General features: G+C 39.2%; 1 protein-coding gene and 1 long non-coding RNA gene across 7 annotated transcripts in view; one reads left to right on the top strand and one right to left on the bottom strand.

The window, feature by feature from the left end:
- Positions 1–982, bottom strand: part of LOC111267012 (uncharacterized) — an 18,319-nt gene extending 17,337 nt beyond the window's left edge. The window contains exon 1 of the long non-coding RNA XR_002684374.2: positions 301–982. This is a non-coding gene — a long non-coding RNA (uncharacterized LOC111267012). The remainder of the gene's footprint in view (positions 1–300) is intronic.
- The window catches only part of LOC111267009 (receptor-type guanylate cyclase Gyc76C), a 70,957-nt gene that overhangs the window by 46,308 nt on the left and 8,020 nt on the right, over positions 1–16,629 (top strand). For all 6 annotated transcript variants that reach the window (XM_022844948.2, XM_022844947.2, XM_022844946.2 and 3 more), the window contains exons 6-16: positions 998–1,256; positions 3,844–4,021; positions 5,406–5,559; positions 6,053–6,197; positions 6,649–6,772; positions 7,648–7,766; positions 11,941–12,119; positions 12,546–12,751; positions 13,508–13,644; positions 14,824–14,994; positions 16,195–16,364. In XM_022844948.2, coding sequence (XP_022700683.1) covers positions 998–1,256; positions 3,844–4,021; positions 5,406–5,559; positions 6,053–6,197; positions 6,649–6,772; positions 7,648–7,766; positions 11,941–12,119; positions 12,546–12,751; positions 13,508–13,644; positions 14,824–14,994; positions 16,195–16,364 — 1,842 coding nt within the window. The remainder of the gene's footprint in view (positions 1–997; positions 1,257–3,843; positions 4,022–5,405; positions 5,560–6,052; positions 6,198–6,648; positions 6,773–7,647; positions 7,767–11,940; positions 12,120–12,545; positions 12,752–13,507; positions 13,645–14,823; positions 14,995–16,194; positions 16,365–16,629) is intronic.

Raw genomic sequence — 16,629 nt, 5'->3', positions numbered from 1 at the left:
ATATTTATCTATATATATATATATATTTATTGCACCGATCCAAATGGTGGCCGATATATAATTCTTTTACGCCACTAGTAAGCGTGCACGTTATTTGGCTGGCTTCGCATAAAGCATGTATAGTTGAAAGACATTCTTTCGTTGCAGCCCTCCACACGTAGAACAGCAGAATAGGACTGGTCTATTCGATACTGTAAGGCTCACACATTCTACTACGATGCTACCCTCGTCTATTGAATTGTCCATTAATTACAATCGTTGTTGACACTGATCAGCGTGGAGTTAAGCGACGAAACTTACTTAGTTCGATGATGTAGCCGTGTAGTGAGGTCGTACTTCATAAGAGCTCCTGTAAATTAAAGGATTATTTTATTAGCGAACGCTCGCATCAGGGAGTTTTCGAACACAAGGGAATTTCCGTGAGCGGCCAATGCTTAAGTCAATTAACGCCTGCCGGGGTATTGCCGCACCAACTCGTAAAACGCAACATAGACGTAACCTTGAGGCTTGTCCGCTATTACTGACACGGCTGGAAATAGATTTTTCGCTTGGGCGTTGTTCTTTAGAGTAAAATAGCTTAAATTGTGGATTCTGTTTATGACAAATTGTGATGACGGAAAATATGAACTAAAAAGTCTATTTCTGATGTCACGCCTTGATATTCGCAGGTACACCTAGAAACTTTCCGTTGTTTCTCGTGGTATAGTCATTATATAGATAGATGGATGGATGGATGGAGCAGCCAAGTTACAGTTATCCCTATTAGAAATATGAATTTTTCCTTTTTGAAAAGAAGATTTTAGGACAATTAATGACTTTGCTTATGGTGTAATCTAAATTTCAGTTACACTATGTCGTAAAGTCGTGTTCGACGTATAAAATAAAACGCACAATGACAAACACTAGAGTCATTGTACTTGGCTTATTCGTTTATAGCACGGATTTATCCGAAGGTAGCTTTAGTACTACTGAAATTGTTTGTCATCCGTTTGTACAGGTTGTCGACATGCTATTTGCCCTACTACGACATTTCAACTGGAAAAAGTTCACCTTAATTTTCGAGGAAACGGAAAGCCGTCCTCTCCAAACAAAGTTGAAGGATCGAGTAGCTGCTGAAGGCAAAGCGTTCGAGATGAAGGAAGCGTACTACGTGCGACCTGGAAATGCTAAATGCGTCACCGTTTTGGTTAACCTACGGGAATGTGACCACCACTACCTTTCAGAACTCATCCATCAGACAAAAGATAACACCCGCAGTAAGTGTGGCGAAAATATTATCCATTTCAACACTTCCATACAGTCTAACTTTTTGGAGAAAGAAGCTTCCTCTTGAAGTTACTCTCGACAGGCGCCAAGCAGTGGTTCATTAAAAAAATTAATTACTTACTAATGTTCGCTACCACGGTATAATTTAGCTGGATAGTCACTGTATGATGGAAACAGCGAAGCATAACTATTCTTCTCACCTTTTCGTCAATGCACTAGTGAATCAATGCGAGTTCGTTACATAAGCATCCCTTTCTTTCGACTGTTCAGAACCAACGAGAGCTAATTGCGGGATTCAGCCTACATCGCACGCTCGAATGCTTCACACCTCAATGGAACCCCTTTTTCTTTAGGTTGCAATTTACCACATTCAAAAATAAAAAAAAAATGATTCGATTTGTACTAAGGAAAAATACATGCATGACGAGCATTATTTATCTTGAAAATGGCACAAGACTGTTTCGACTATCGCAAAACCATTTCAGTATATAGAAACGATTATTATACAAGGCCCCTTAAATGGGACCTAGAATAGTTCAAAGTGGAATAGAAAACACTTGTTATATTAGCCTGGCTTACTAGATGTCTGTAGATGCCCTGAGTACATCGTTAGTGCATAGTTTATCTATATGAACATAGTACATACAGAAAAAATACTTACGTAAAACAATTAAATTGTTTCGCTCCGTTTGTAAGCATGTCCTGACGATATTTCGTAAATGCGCCGTTAACGGGTCAAACTAATTTCTTTAGGAAGTGGAAAGGGTGCACAGCTCTTTTCAGGACGAGGTATTATTAAACGCATTCTATACCTCTGCTACTGGCTTCGTTCTCAGTTGTGGGCAGGCGTCCCGCAGTCAGCGGAGTCGCATGATCATGTGTACGCCATTGATAACAGGAACGATAAGGGATCGATTAGAGACAATAAGATATATTTTCATTGCTATAGTATTCAAAGTGGTATGATTCTCGAAATCTACAAGTCCAAATCATTCACGTGTCTGATAGACGCAAAGGAGCTTTAATGAAAAAGTTAAGGTTGTACCGCATGCAAAGTTCAATGAGAAGGTTCACCCATGGTTAGGCCGGTATTGGAGTTAGAGGGAATAGGTTATTCTGGACAGCAAAGGCTGACATTAAACATGTGGTCCCAATTATGCAGTCTCATCTCTAATATTTTTGATCAAGTCCAGAGCGTATAGAAGCCCATTAACAGTTTGATACCTCATGATGGGTATGATAATAAATTTATATCGCCTTAAACATAACACTGACTATGATATTAAACAATTCAAATAGTTCAATAAACATATTTAGAGTACAAGTACCGGACATATAATAAGACGTATTTTTATTCTGAGCTAAAAAGGAAAAAGCTCTTTTATGTTCGAATGTTGCTGACGCTAAAGAAGCTATACAGACTGCTTGATAACCCAGATTAAGGACCTCCATTGAAACCAGAGAGAAATTAGGTTTAACGTTTTACTAGGAATGAACCCTAGAAATAAAAATTTGGTATTTTATTCTCCAAGGAATTGAAATTACTTTATGATTAAATTAATAGTGATTCTGAAGTAGCCTGTTTCGTTGGCCGGCTTAGGAACTACCATTTACTTTTGTGTTTTTCTTTCATTTTTGATACTCGTACCTATTTATTCTGGGTTTTCTACAGCGAGTTTACATCTGTGGCAATAGCGTCAGTTCTACAATATCCTAGAATATCTCAGCAATAATCTGTGACGGCTGTAACAAAAATAGTCAATTTTTTTTTATAAAGATGCGCAAAAGCTCAAGGCTTATTCGAAAAATAGAAGTATAGAATTTTTGTAAAGGTAAATTTTTATATTATTAGATTTCCCAGATAGTCAAAGATACTTCTGGAAATACGCCAGGCAAACAGAAGATTGCGCCCTTTCATCACGTTTGAACGACGACAATGGGAAGTATAGGTCTATGTATCCATGAAGCTCCCTTAGAATTTTACATTTTCCATAGCGTTACCGCGATCAAGATTTCATACAGTGTTATTGCTCGTTATCAGTTGGTCTATTCCTCATGGAGCAGCCTTCCTGTCCTGCAAAAGGGGAACGCTCTTTCGGTTTTGCTGGAGCTGTGTTTATTTTGCGTTTGCTGCTATATCAGTAGCCGGTAGTGAAGGTGTCTGATACGGATTATAATGCCATCATTGAACCTTATCAGATTCGGCCTTTGAGAATTAACCAAATATCTTACCAGTAAACCGATGATCCGAATTCACATTTATGTTTCCTGTATTTCCTTAACTATCCGGGACACGCTAAATATTTCTCATGCGTGTCAACTGGATGCATTAAAAAGCCACGACACTTTAGTTGTATTACATTTTGAAAATGCGCGGGGTTCTTACATGAGATATAACTCAAAGCGGAAACTGTCTAATTTGCGTAAACGTAATCAACTGATTGTCTGACACCCGTTATATATAACACTTGCAATAGACGAATGGCAAAATAGAAAAAGTTCAATAATTTAATCAAACTTCTATCAGTTGTTTCATAATCACACTATCTACTTCTTCTATGTCATCGTTTCTTTCAGTTTACGTCTTCATGGGTGATGTCGCGAACCTTTCCCGATTTGTTTTTGGTCTCGCAGCGAGGGGTTTGACAAAGCATGGCGAGTACAAGGTTATCTATATTACGACGGATCACTCACTCAACGAAAAAGGATTTAACGACGAATATAAGCAACTTTCATCTAATACAGATTGGGCCCGGTATGCGCGACAGCTGCTGTATTTACGATAACTGCATGTAGAAACAGGCTGACTTTTGTTAGTGCTGTGTGTTTTTCGTTCGCATAAATTCGATCTAAATTATTGTTATCGTGTAGGCGTCACCGTCAGCTACCAATTGTTAGTTATTGATTTAAAAACAGTGAGATGTCGCGCACTTGAGCCAGCAATGAATAACTTACTACCTCGGATTTTAGTTACAGCGGTAGACGTCCGACGCTTTTGTCCGCTACACATGCGGAGCCACAGAGAAATCGAGCCAAACTCTAGTACGAGAAAAAGCAAATGGTAAAAACGATGCATTAAGCAGTTCCTTTGTGTTGGCTCCTAAGCGGAAAAACGAGGAAATGACCAGGCAACTGGTACATATCGAAGATTGTGCCTGAGAATTTCTCTGTTTAGGGTAAAGCGCAGAAGCGGGTTAGGAGTTGGCGCGCTCATTTGAGTCAAAAATATTTACTACTTCATTTATTTGCCACTTCATAAATGGACTCCATGGAAAACTAAGCTGGGGAGATGGGATGTAAGTGGATAGTTGTTTAACTTCAGGGTTTGGTATCCTATGCCAACCAGTAGCGTTAAACAATGCATCTGCAATCCCTCTCAACGCCAAACATTCGAATAGTACCACAGTCTCAACCGGATTCAAGTACAATATAAACTGGTAAAGAGAATAACATACATTGCGCTGGAGGGACCTTCTTTTACGCTGGTAGAATTGTATATTGGGAAAGGTGACCGTCGGATTTGCTTGAGCAAACTTTCGATTCCAAAGACCCTTAAGATGTCTTATTGACCTTTGTAGACTGGCTTTATCGGTGCAGTTCCATATCAGAATGTTGTCACTACAGGCTGAACACAACAGTTAGAAATTCGTTGAAAAGTGAATTTCTAGAATGAGCTGACACACATCAAACTATACCTCTTTGTAGAGATGTTATCAAAAGACATTTTCGATGACGCGTAGGAGATACAGCATTATAACCATTCTAAAGTGAGCGATTTGTTTTAAAACCTTTTGGATCCTTGCATCCGCTCGCTGTCCAGTTTTCATAGATAGCCCGTAAATATCATCACGTTTTGTACTTAAAAATATTCGAAATATAGCTCCCGTGTTCACTGCAGAATATCGAAACTGAGTTTCGTCTGAGAACGGATAATAAGCTAAACAAATGAATCTTGATGATATGATGTTCCAAAGTGATCTTCTACCGTAACGGACGTGCACGGAATAGGCTCCCACTTAAATCATCACCGAAACTAAAAACGACCGCCTTGAGTACACTGGTATAGTGACGATACTGGCCATTTGTTAAAGACTGAGTCTAACAAATGAATAAGTTCAATGGGTGTGAATGTGTCACAGGTCCGGTTATAATATGGGAGCGGAGCATACATTGGCGATCCTTCCTAGGAGTCCACGCGGAGAGATTGAAGGTGACACGTTCGAGAAGCTAGTAAGAAGTTATAACAAGCAAGCACCGTTCTATCTTCATTCGCCGTCATCCTTCGGGGCTAAGGTGTGCTAATGAGTTGTTTCATACTATACAGCAGACGTCCCCTTAACTCCACAAATAAAAGAAGTACATTACGTAATATTACAAGGATATACAGTACTTACGATACATTGATTTACCACACTGTGTCTGCTTCTCACTTGATAACGATAAGATGTCATTGTGCGCATTTTAAGATTCATCCAAGTTCCGACAAAGGCTTATACAGACACTGCTGAACAGATTCTATTTGAACTATCTGTTTAGTTTCGGAACCAAACATAACCCTCTGTCTAACAGAGATGATTACTTGCAAAGTGATTGCCATCTTTTTACGAAGCGTCACATATCCTTTAGTCGATATTACATTCATTGATACTTTCATTAATTTTCAATGAACACAGAAATAGAGCTATTTAATGGCTACTATTAAAATGAGATTCGGTGTAAAACTAACTATAATTTGTCATCTCCTACCATTTGTGCTACAATCTTTCGATCGACTGATTGATTTCAGTTTATCTCTATCTATGCCTACTATCTATACGATGCATTGATGACCTGGGCTAATGCGGTGACGGAACTTCGCGCTGCTGGCAGGACTGACTGGAATAAAGGAAAGGTCGTCGCGGGTCACATCCGGAACAAATCTGGAATTCCCAGTACGAACAACTTAACTTGTTAATTAAAAAATAGCTATTCAGCATTTTTAAGTTTGTGTCATTTCTGCTTCTCTTTTTAGCATGATCTACTACTAGTGATTATTATAGAATGACTTGAGGTAGCAACTTCTTAGACCGGGCTATCCGTCTGCTGCAAGTGCTTAAGCTCGGAATGCACTACGATCGTGGCGGCTGGCCTTTTCATAAAAGATGCTTCCCATTTATCTACTTATCAGGAGCGGTTGATATCTGCTACCTGCAGTTACTATGCGAAAATATATAGAAGAGAAATCACTGCTCGCATGAAGTACGATAGCTCACTATCCAAAGGTTAAGTTATATTAGATTCTACCTTGTGCCAAATAGCTGCGGCACCGGCAGGCAGTCGCAACCAGGTTTAAATTTTAATAGCCGCTAAATATTACGTACGCTATTTTTATTTCTGCTTTAGGTCTAACGGGCATTAAGTTACTACTGGAAGGAGATGGCACCGTAGTGGGTGAATACGAGTTGCTCAGCTTCAAAAAGCCATTGGAACCTGACAGGCAAATGGGAACCTTCGACGTCATTGGCAGGTTCTGTCTGTGTAGGATGAGTCGCTTAGTAACTTTCATTGTCACCTTTAAGTACTCCAATTTACTGCTCTAATGTTCTTTTTTCTTCAAAAGGGCTAACAATCCACGGACGATCCCAGAAGGCCATTAAAACGATCGGGCTGCGTTGTCTTATTTAACAGCGAACAATCATTTTACATGGAATGTCTACATTACGTCGCAGACCTGCAATGGCAAGGTTTTTCTTTACCCTACAACTTGTGTAATCGTTTTCTTCTGACCGTTTTGTTCAGCTTACACAGTGCAGCCTTGTCCTTGGGTCTCAATAATGGGTATCTCGAATAACAAAAAATCGTATTTGTTACCCACTTTTTATCGAAGTAGAAAAAAATAGGCCCAAATTTACATAACTGAGAATAGAGTGCTGCTAGAGAGTGACTTGCTTCAATTTAAAAAAATGGCGCGCTCGACTGGAAAGATGTATTCCACTCAACACTTCGCGTTCGGTAAGGATCCTCACGTGCTACTTTTGGCGAAGCGTAGCCCTTGGATAAGTGTATATTTTGGCCATAAAGTTACCGCTGTATGTACTAAATTACTTCGGTACAGTGTTAACCCTAAATACCCGTCTTTGAAGCTCAAAGCCACCATGAAAACAGTTGATGGAACAACAAACACACTGTCCAGTGGTAGGTGGCAATTGGTTATCAGCAAAAGAACCATAAAATTGGTCAACCGATTACGAAAGATCCAATAATGCCTTTGCTATAACCGAAAGCAAGCAAAAGTTTATAATTCAAACATATAACGCCCGCAGGCGTATATGATAGCTTATTTCATAGGTGCCTTCCTCAACTGAGTAATAATAAAAGTGCTCTACATATATTGCTCCTTAGCTTCCAGGTGAAAAATGGGGAAGTACTATTGAACATGCCCACAAATCCATTTGGGGACGAGATTGTTTTGGATGAACCTAGCTGCGGATTCGATGGAATGCGTTGCCCGTCAGAAACGAGTGAGTGTTTAAGGCATTAAGACCTCGTGATAATTTAGTCCACTTGAGTGTCATCGGCATGAAACGGCCGTAGATGTACGAGCAAGTAAAGTTAATTCGGAAATGTTTTTGTCTCGATTAAGCGGGGACCTGAACTCTTATGGCTTTCATCAATCTGCACACAGCCCAGATGAGCCTAATATCTTCAACTTCTAATAAACTGTTCTCACTGCAAAAATGACTAGTTTATTTTTTCGAGAGGCAATACGAATATCTTAAATACGGGTAAATTTAGGCAGAGTGGAATTGATCTCTTCTTTAATAAAGTGGGGCGAGCAAATGCATTGCGTAAACTCCACAGTAATCAAGTTAGAAATATACACGGATGATAAAGATATACGTGCCTGTAAATAGTTTATGTGAGAAAAATATCATGCAGCAAGGTTTGCAAGACCTTTGGATCAAAAGACTTAAAAATGACCCGTTGATATGTGCGCCACTCTGCATGTCGAGCGTAGAAATAAAAGCCAAAAAATATTACAAAGTGACGTAAATTCTGCATCTTAGAACGCAATTAACGATTGAGTCGTCGTCGTCGTCGTCACCATGGCTACCTCTTTGAACGATTATTTATGAAAAATTATAACTCGTGACGGGCATTGTGCACCGCGCGATACAAGGTTCCGATTCGATTCTGCGAACTTAAGAGATCCTAGTTTACTTTGCCGAACTGTTTCGCATTGATGTGGCACTAATAATCGAAGTGGAGTATGTAGGCAGATGGTACGCATATGCGCCTGACTCCTTTTTGAGTCCTTAAACTACATAGTATACAAGTAGGACAACAATTACCTAATTCTGTTAAGTCAAAAAATGGTTACAACTTAATTTTAAGATTATGTCGATATTAAAAATATTTTTTTCAACATGCTGTGTCCATTGAATATACAATTATTTATAGAATAAAAAATCGTAAACATTAATTAGATTTGTCCAGTGCTACCTTATCTGAAAATTTCGAGGTAGAATACACTAGTGTAATATGTGCTTAGTAAAAAATATTAGGTCGACTATTATTATTTTGTTTGTATTTTGGTCCGTTCTTAACTATCCGGACAATAACCTGTTAACGCTGCGTAGAAAATCTCCTTTGATGTCCATAATATGTAACACGCTATATATGTATATAAAGTTTTTACCGTTTTCACGATAAATTTATACTTGTTTTTTAGTAATAGTAATTTATAATTTCATTTCTGTGACAGATGGTACATATTAAAATGTGCTTATTTTCACTATATATATATATATACATGGAGATGCGACTAATGTGGAAGACAAGATGACAAAATTACATCATTTTGAGTTGACAGACGGACTGCCTTTGTCTGAACTACTTACTTTTAACTGAATTAGTTATATTTTGAAACTTTTAAAAAGGATCGTCAATATATTTGCGTAAAAACTAACATCAGTGCTATAAATTTAATAAAAATCTAGCTTAGATTACACTGATTTTAAGTAATTTAGAGATGATTAATTTACAGAGAAAAGCATGGAGAAAGTTGCTTACCATCATCGAGCTCGGAAGTAGAGCTAAAAGACGTTTTTGGCAAAATCCTTGTTATCCTTGTTACAATAGAAGCAATTGCAGAATCAACACTTCGTTTAGATTTTGTGCTACATACCAGAGACAATTACTCAGCTTTGAAGCCTAAAGTTCCGATAGGCAGAATATCATTATACCAATTATGATGGTTTCAGCTCCGACTGACAAATACGATTAAGCGTATTATACCGTGAATACCCGCACTGCTAAAACGCTTTAAAAGAGCACTGAAAGCCGATGAAAATTAAAGAAGAAAGTTCGGAATCCTTTGTTTTAAGGCTGATAAAAGAACAGTGTCCGTTTGAGTGTCAACTAACCATGTTGCTCAAAAGTTACTCGGAAGACTAATCGTAGCTTGGGTAAAATTGATTCGAGTACCCGCTGATTTTTGTTTCATCCTATCGACAATAAGGGTGTGCCTGCTGTAGACGGAGAACGTCTAAAGATTGAGGTTATTCGGTCTCCGGAGCCACTAACCGAATCTACTGCTTCTGCCTACTTTTTGTTCTATCTGGTGCTGTGCACTATTGGGGGAAGAAGAATTAGCTGTTTGTCTATACGATCAACTGCCGTCGTCGTGCGTATACCTCGCCCACGCTTCGTATAAACATGCTTCATATTCCATTTGGTCAAGCCTTAGCTGCATTTAGGCCTTCTAGGCGAATCATTGGCGATTTAGCGGGATTCCGTGAGACGAAAACGTCACTTGGAGATTCCGCACGATTCTCCGGAGGACACAATAGAAGACGCCCCTCTCTAGATACAAGACACACAAAACGAGTCTGCGTGCTAAGTCAAACGAACAGAACCCCTACGCTGACTGTGATAGGAAATGTATCAGCTGGTAGTATTGATTTGGAGGAAGGGCACAACATAGTAACGGGCCGTGGACCGTAAAACCATTGCTGAACTAAAAACATATCAGGACCTACTTAAAATCCGGCGAGAGATAACAAAACTACATATTTACGCCGAGGAGAGAAGTAAAAAATCTCCATGGCTTGATATAAGAACAGAAATATTGGAACACAACTTGAGCAGGGCTTACAATAGCAGTATGATACTTCTCTTTAGTCCTGCAGATTTATTCGAGCTTTAGAAGCAAATACATGTGCGTATTATTTTAAGCAAACATATACTTATCTGAAAAAATTTCCCATGCAGCTATATAGCTTATCCATTGTCTTGAAAATAACGCGATGCCCGTGAGCCCCGTATCGACAATTCATGTCTTCAGCTAATTACACTCACACGGGAATGGGGGCGGTCTTTGCGGGTAAAGTACGGATCTGAGACCCTATTCCTTGCAGCACTGGAAACGGAATCTACGGTGACGACGATAATAGTCCTTGCAATTATCTGGTTGACGAGCAATGAGATTAACCCAGTTGAGTAATAATACATAGACCATTGTATGTACTTATAAATCAAACGAATTTACGTTCTGTTACATATGTATTGCACGTGTTCTCAATACTACCATAGGGAATACCATAAAAAAATATACTAAAGCATAGACTTTAACTTGTGGCAATGCTGAATGTATAAATAATGCACCGATTTATATCTGGGTCGGGAATCAGGAAACGATACGCGACGTTGGCTAGAATATTAGCAAGTAACAATCTTCCTCTCTGACAACCGGAGACAGCGCTGGGGCAACTGTCCCCCATATTTTTGGCCAGTCCTATATTCCCAGCATTAATGTTTTACAACACCGGTCCTACTTACAGCCGTTCCAAGAGCCTTAAGGTAGGATCACTCGGGCGGTGTGGTATTTTAACGCAACCTTTAATTTGAAATATATAGAGAAAAGTAAATCGTTGCAACCAAGATTGGCACAGCATACCACTGAATCAAATTTAATTAATGCGATCCTTATTTAAAGGGTAAGAACACAAGTTGGTTTGATTTAAAAAAGATCGGAAGTGGAGCAGATGACGCCAGTTCGATAAGAACTCATGACTTTAAGGCAGGCAACTTGTTCCCTAATAAATGTACACTACCCATTTGACTGGAACAGACAGTCAAACGACGACTGGTCGGTCCTACTCGTAGGAGTAGGACTCATATAAGAAGTTCAACAGAAGTTGGTGGGATCAGTTAACGTTATGGCCGTAATTGCTGTGTCCTTCGAATTCTGAAATAGCACCGCTACTGCAAAGCGATGCGTTCGCTTAGGGCGCAACAAGATTTTTATTAGTGACAAGCAAGGTCTCTACAATTGGCCATTCACAGCGACAGAATGCGAGGTTGAACACCGTAAAAACCGATCAAATTCGTGGCCGGTGAGATGGAAACCCAAGGAAATTAAGTGTGAAGCGGTTTCTAATTTTAGGGAACCGCTACACTTACTCTTTGGTATTGATCGAAAACTACTGATATTTAAAACTGCTCATCAAAATTCTTCAGATTGAAAAAGTAACTATTCAAGTTAGCAGATATTATTTGGCCAGCTTATATTTTATATTCTTTTGATATTTTTTTAAACTGCACTAACTAGACTGAGGATGCTAATTATGCGTAGTCTGTTTCTTCAAGTCCGCGTATGTGGATAGCACTATAACATTCGCTATTCTTTTTCAGACCTAATCCGCAAATGGGTGGCCGGTGCATTCTGTGCTATCTTAAGCGTTGTTGCCCTTGTGACTACTTTTATCTACCGGAACTGGCAGTATGAACAGGAAATTGCCGGACTTTTGTGGATGATTGATCGTCGTGATCTCACTCCATGCCAAAACACAGCTATTTCAGCTGTTAGTAAGGTTAGTATTGAATGAAAAAGAAACGTAACAAGCGTTCACTATTTCAAAAGGCGGCATTTCCTTGCATAAAAGAAATCCGATGAGCGCCAGGAGACTGCAGTCGAGACCCCAAGGCTCGTAGCGTTGTAGGGGCAGGTGTAGCAATAATGCTCTGACACAAAGTACAATTTACGAAGGTCGTTGCAGAGCCGCTAGAAAACGTAGGGCGAAATATTGAAGGATAAAGCAGTGGGCCGTTGGAAAGCATTTGTTAAAAGAAAAAATAATAAGATTACAGGCTCATCTCGCAGTGAGCCAGCTTACAGCCGAGTCGGGCATGCACTGTATTTTAGGCCAGTTGTGGATAGAATCAACTTTATAAAGCATTTATGTTATATGAGATCAGGTTCTGGTTAAGGCTACGATTGCTTCTCTCGCTCACCACAGATGAGTTTAGCTAGCCTGAATTCCGGGAATTCGTTACATCTGTTATCGGGCTCGCTGGACGTTTGCAACTATCGTGGCGCTCTGGTAGTCATCAAGAAACTTCAACTTAAAAGCAGAGGAGCAGGGGACATACCTCGAAGAGTTAAGAAGGAAATGAAGTTAATGCGTGAACTCCATCAGCATAATGTGAACCCCTTCATTGGAGCGTTAGTATTTGCATGATCAACTTGGCCACTCTGGGCAGTTAGAATTCAGTTTGAGGCTCCCTTATCATCACTGTAAACTGAAAGTATAAACCTGTAAAATCCGGAAAACTTATATTGTATAATCATTTTCAACAACGACACATGGACAGGATCCCAAGCACTTAAAATGAAATTAAAATCGTTTAAAAAGTTACAATTAATAAGGATGTACGTTTCGAACCAACAATGGAAACGTGTGTCGTATTAAAGTCCAACTTAAATCAACTACATTAGAACAAGTTAGCACTTTAGCCAAGTTCTTTTTGCTTTTTGGTGTGCCGCTAAGCAAACGTAGCTTCAAGAATCAGCCAACCAGTCAAAGGACAACAAGACGTAGTAGATCAATATTGCAATGATATCCACAAATTTCCAAAGATAGTCGCATAAATTAAAATTGGCGCTTGTATCTGCATCTGTATTACACTGCGACACTGAGATAGAATCGTATTTACTGCAAAAATGTGTTTCATTTTTAACTAGAGAACATTAAAAAGTTACCTAAGCACCACACGGCTATATATGAATTTCACACAAGAAAAATATTCTCGAAATATTTCTCATTTACTTCAGGTAAACCGTGTTGAAAGACGAAAAACGTTTTTTGTGCAAAAAAAAATTAATATTTGAAAGGAAAGTTTGAATCTTTTGTGGCGTAGATATGTTTACGTTCTTGTATTCTGTATGTATGTATTCTGATCGTGAAATTTTGAACGGCAGCTTTGTGAGAGAGCCAAACGAAATTGTGGTGTGCACCGAGTTCTGCTCGAAAGGAAGCCTACAGGATATTTTGGAGGATGACGATGTCAAACTCGACAATATGTTTATTGCCTCCCTAGTCATGGACCTAGTCAAGGGTAAGAAACAGAACATTTTGCTATAAAGAGAGGCAAGCAATTTTGTATAAAAGAGCATGTTATGAGCCGAATTGAGACATTGTGCAGTACAGTTCTTAGTATTAATGAATTATTTAGAAAACTGATTATAAATTGAAATAACTTTACCAAAGATCAAATTCGGGATCGACTTGAGACAATCCTGTAACACGGTCACTTTATACTACACTATTAAGTCTATCGCACTGTTACGCAGAACGCGTCAGAAAATGTATGGGCACTTGAAACTGACATGACGGATCTCTGTGTTTCCCTGCAACGAAGCTAAAATTATGAGAAAAAGATAACTGCAGTCCAATTTGAAACACAAGTATGTTTTGTTGTTGTCAAACTAAGGGTTTTAGTTGAGCTGGCTTGTTCTGTTGGTGGTAAAATAAAAGCGTCAGCAACGCTCGAATACATTGAGCTTTGAAGACGCATTACTGTCAAATTGTTGTTGCTATCAAATGCTGCTATAATTCAGAAGTGCTGTAAATATGGATACATGGGTCTGCTCGACAATTGCACAACTACGAGACATGTTCGAGATTCGTAACGATGTGCACGAGGGCAGATTAGGGCGAGCTCGACTTTTTCGCGTGGAGAAAATCATAGCATATATCGTCAAAGATCACGTAACGCTTTGGGATGAAATTTAAACGTGTGTTCACGAGCCTCATCGGAGACCTTGTCATGAAGTACGCAGCCAATCGAGACTCGTCTTCAGAAATGTATCGATGCTGAAGGCCACCAGTTGAAATGTCCAGCGTTTAAAACGTTCTGTTTGACCAAAAAGCATACTTAATTTTAGAATCGGATTATAATCTTTTTTTCCGTAAGTTCAACTTTTTAGTTTGGAAAATTAAGTTTCTATGACCGTGCAAAAATATATATATACTTCTTTTAACGTGTCCTATATAAAATGCTAAATTATAGTATATTGTCTCTAGCTGTTACAATAGATATTTTATCTGCTCAATAGCATAGAGTCGACTTGGGTTTTTATGTCGAAAGAAAGGATAGATAACATATTTCAATGATAAGTAGTAAGTAGTATAATCGTCGTCGCAGTTATTTTTATCTGTAAAACCAATGCGAGCCATTTATATGATTGAGTAGTAACATAGCCACCATTAAATCAATGTATGTCATAATTAACAGGAATTGAATACCTCCACCAGAGCTCGATTCGCGTTCACGGTAATCTTAAGTCTACGAACTGTCTCATAACAAACAAGTGGACCCTGCAATTATCCGACTTCGGACTTCACGAACTTCGCTTCACCACCGATCAGTTGATCCGATATGACGACGAGATGCAGTATTACAGAAGTACGTATCTCCAAGGCAATATAACCAAACATTGATCCGGCGTATTTTCGCTCCGTATTATTTAACTCTCAGTGGTCAGATACTAGAATTTGTGCTATGTAGCACCACACAGAGACAACATCGAAGACAATGCGAAACGGATCCAGACTCGTGATCGGTGTAAATGATTTTATCCAGTTTAATATTGCTTCGACACTGCTGTTTCGGAATCACAATTTGTCTGACCTGCGACCGGCGGCTAAATTCGTCGTTATATCCCATCCGGTAGCAAATAACTCACCGCTATCGAAAGTGCGATGATCCACTTTGACGCGTTTCATAACCCACACAGGCGCGATGGTTTTGTTTAACATCATATAGTAATCATAATAAGACGGATAATTCCGATATCGTTCTCCTCCACAAGCAACTACTTGGGGGTCAGCACAGACCAAGGATGTCTCCGACAGCCGCACTAAACTCCTTTTTCCATATAGAGCTTCCACTAATATGAATCCGAATCTGATCATTATAATTTAATTAAATAAAATAGTATGCCGCAGTAGAGCACGGTACGATTATCAATTAGTGCATCCCCAAAAAAGTGTAGCTCGTGGTCGAAATTGGGTGGATGGCAGTTTGCGATAGGTACCCACATGGGATGGCCGAGAATTCGGGACAGTTATCCACTCGCCAATAATGTTATGCTGATTCAAACTGGGTCGTATAAAAGGATGCCGACACTGGCCGCCATTTTCGACCCAGTTTACCACTGATAATAGGCGCGTGAACATAATTACAATAATGCATTATTCATTCCTGTCACAGGCATCCAGCCATCGTTCTCACGTCTACTGTCGATGCGTCATCTAAGCGACTGCCGGGCCTTACACCTTGTGAAATTAGTAGACCCCCTAAAAATTAATTCGCTAGAACTTGATTAGTCGATGATCCACGTTGTGGTGAATTTATTCCCAGGATTCTCATATTTTTCTATAAGTCTATATATATATAAACTGACGGAATGTATATGATACAGGGGCCATCGCGTTAATTTGCAGGAGTAAAATGAAGCACCTCCTTCAAGGGCTATAGCCATGTATGAAGACGTAAACATAAAAAAATGTTAGCTACAGCTTGTGTATGTATTTTCAGCTTTCGATAGTCTTCGGATATCAGAAATCGACTGAGAAAAGGCTAACATATACACATTTCATGTAGGTCTTTTGTGGCGTTCTCCAGAGCAGCTGCGCGCCCGTGCTAAAAATATTTATGTCTCGCCATGTCAAAAGGATGATGTGTATTCTTTTGCCATCATCTTACACGAGATAATGAGTCGACAAGGCGCTTGGGGAAGTTACAACATGGAGCCGAAAGAAATCGTAGCAAAGGTAAATCGTTATGTTGAGGTATAGAATCGTAAATAACGAGCTATTATTAGAAAAGTATCACCATTGGCGGTGCTGAAAGTACTTATGAAATAGATAGCTGCTAGCCTATGACATGAACTTTGGCCTTAAAGAATTTCTTTGCTCAAGATAGATAATTATTTTTGGTAGGGGGTGGGCGTGTCAGGATCGATTTGAAAACGTATTGGTACAGTTAAAGACTGCGTATACATATCGGAGTCAGAATGGTCAATGTAAACAAAGAAGT

This window comes from Varroa jacobsoni, unplaced genomic scaffold (genome assembly GCF_002532875.2).
Source record: "Varroa jacobsoni isolate VJ856 unplaced genomic scaffold, vjacob_1.0 scaffold_1140, whole genome shotgun sequence".
NCBI classification, from domain to species: Eukaryota; Metazoa; Arthropoda; class Arachnida; order Mesostigmata; family Varroidae; genus Varroa; species Varroa jacobsoni.
The sequence above is the reverse complement of the archived record's forward strand: the minus strand, read 5'-3'. Positions and strand labels throughout refer to the sequence as shown.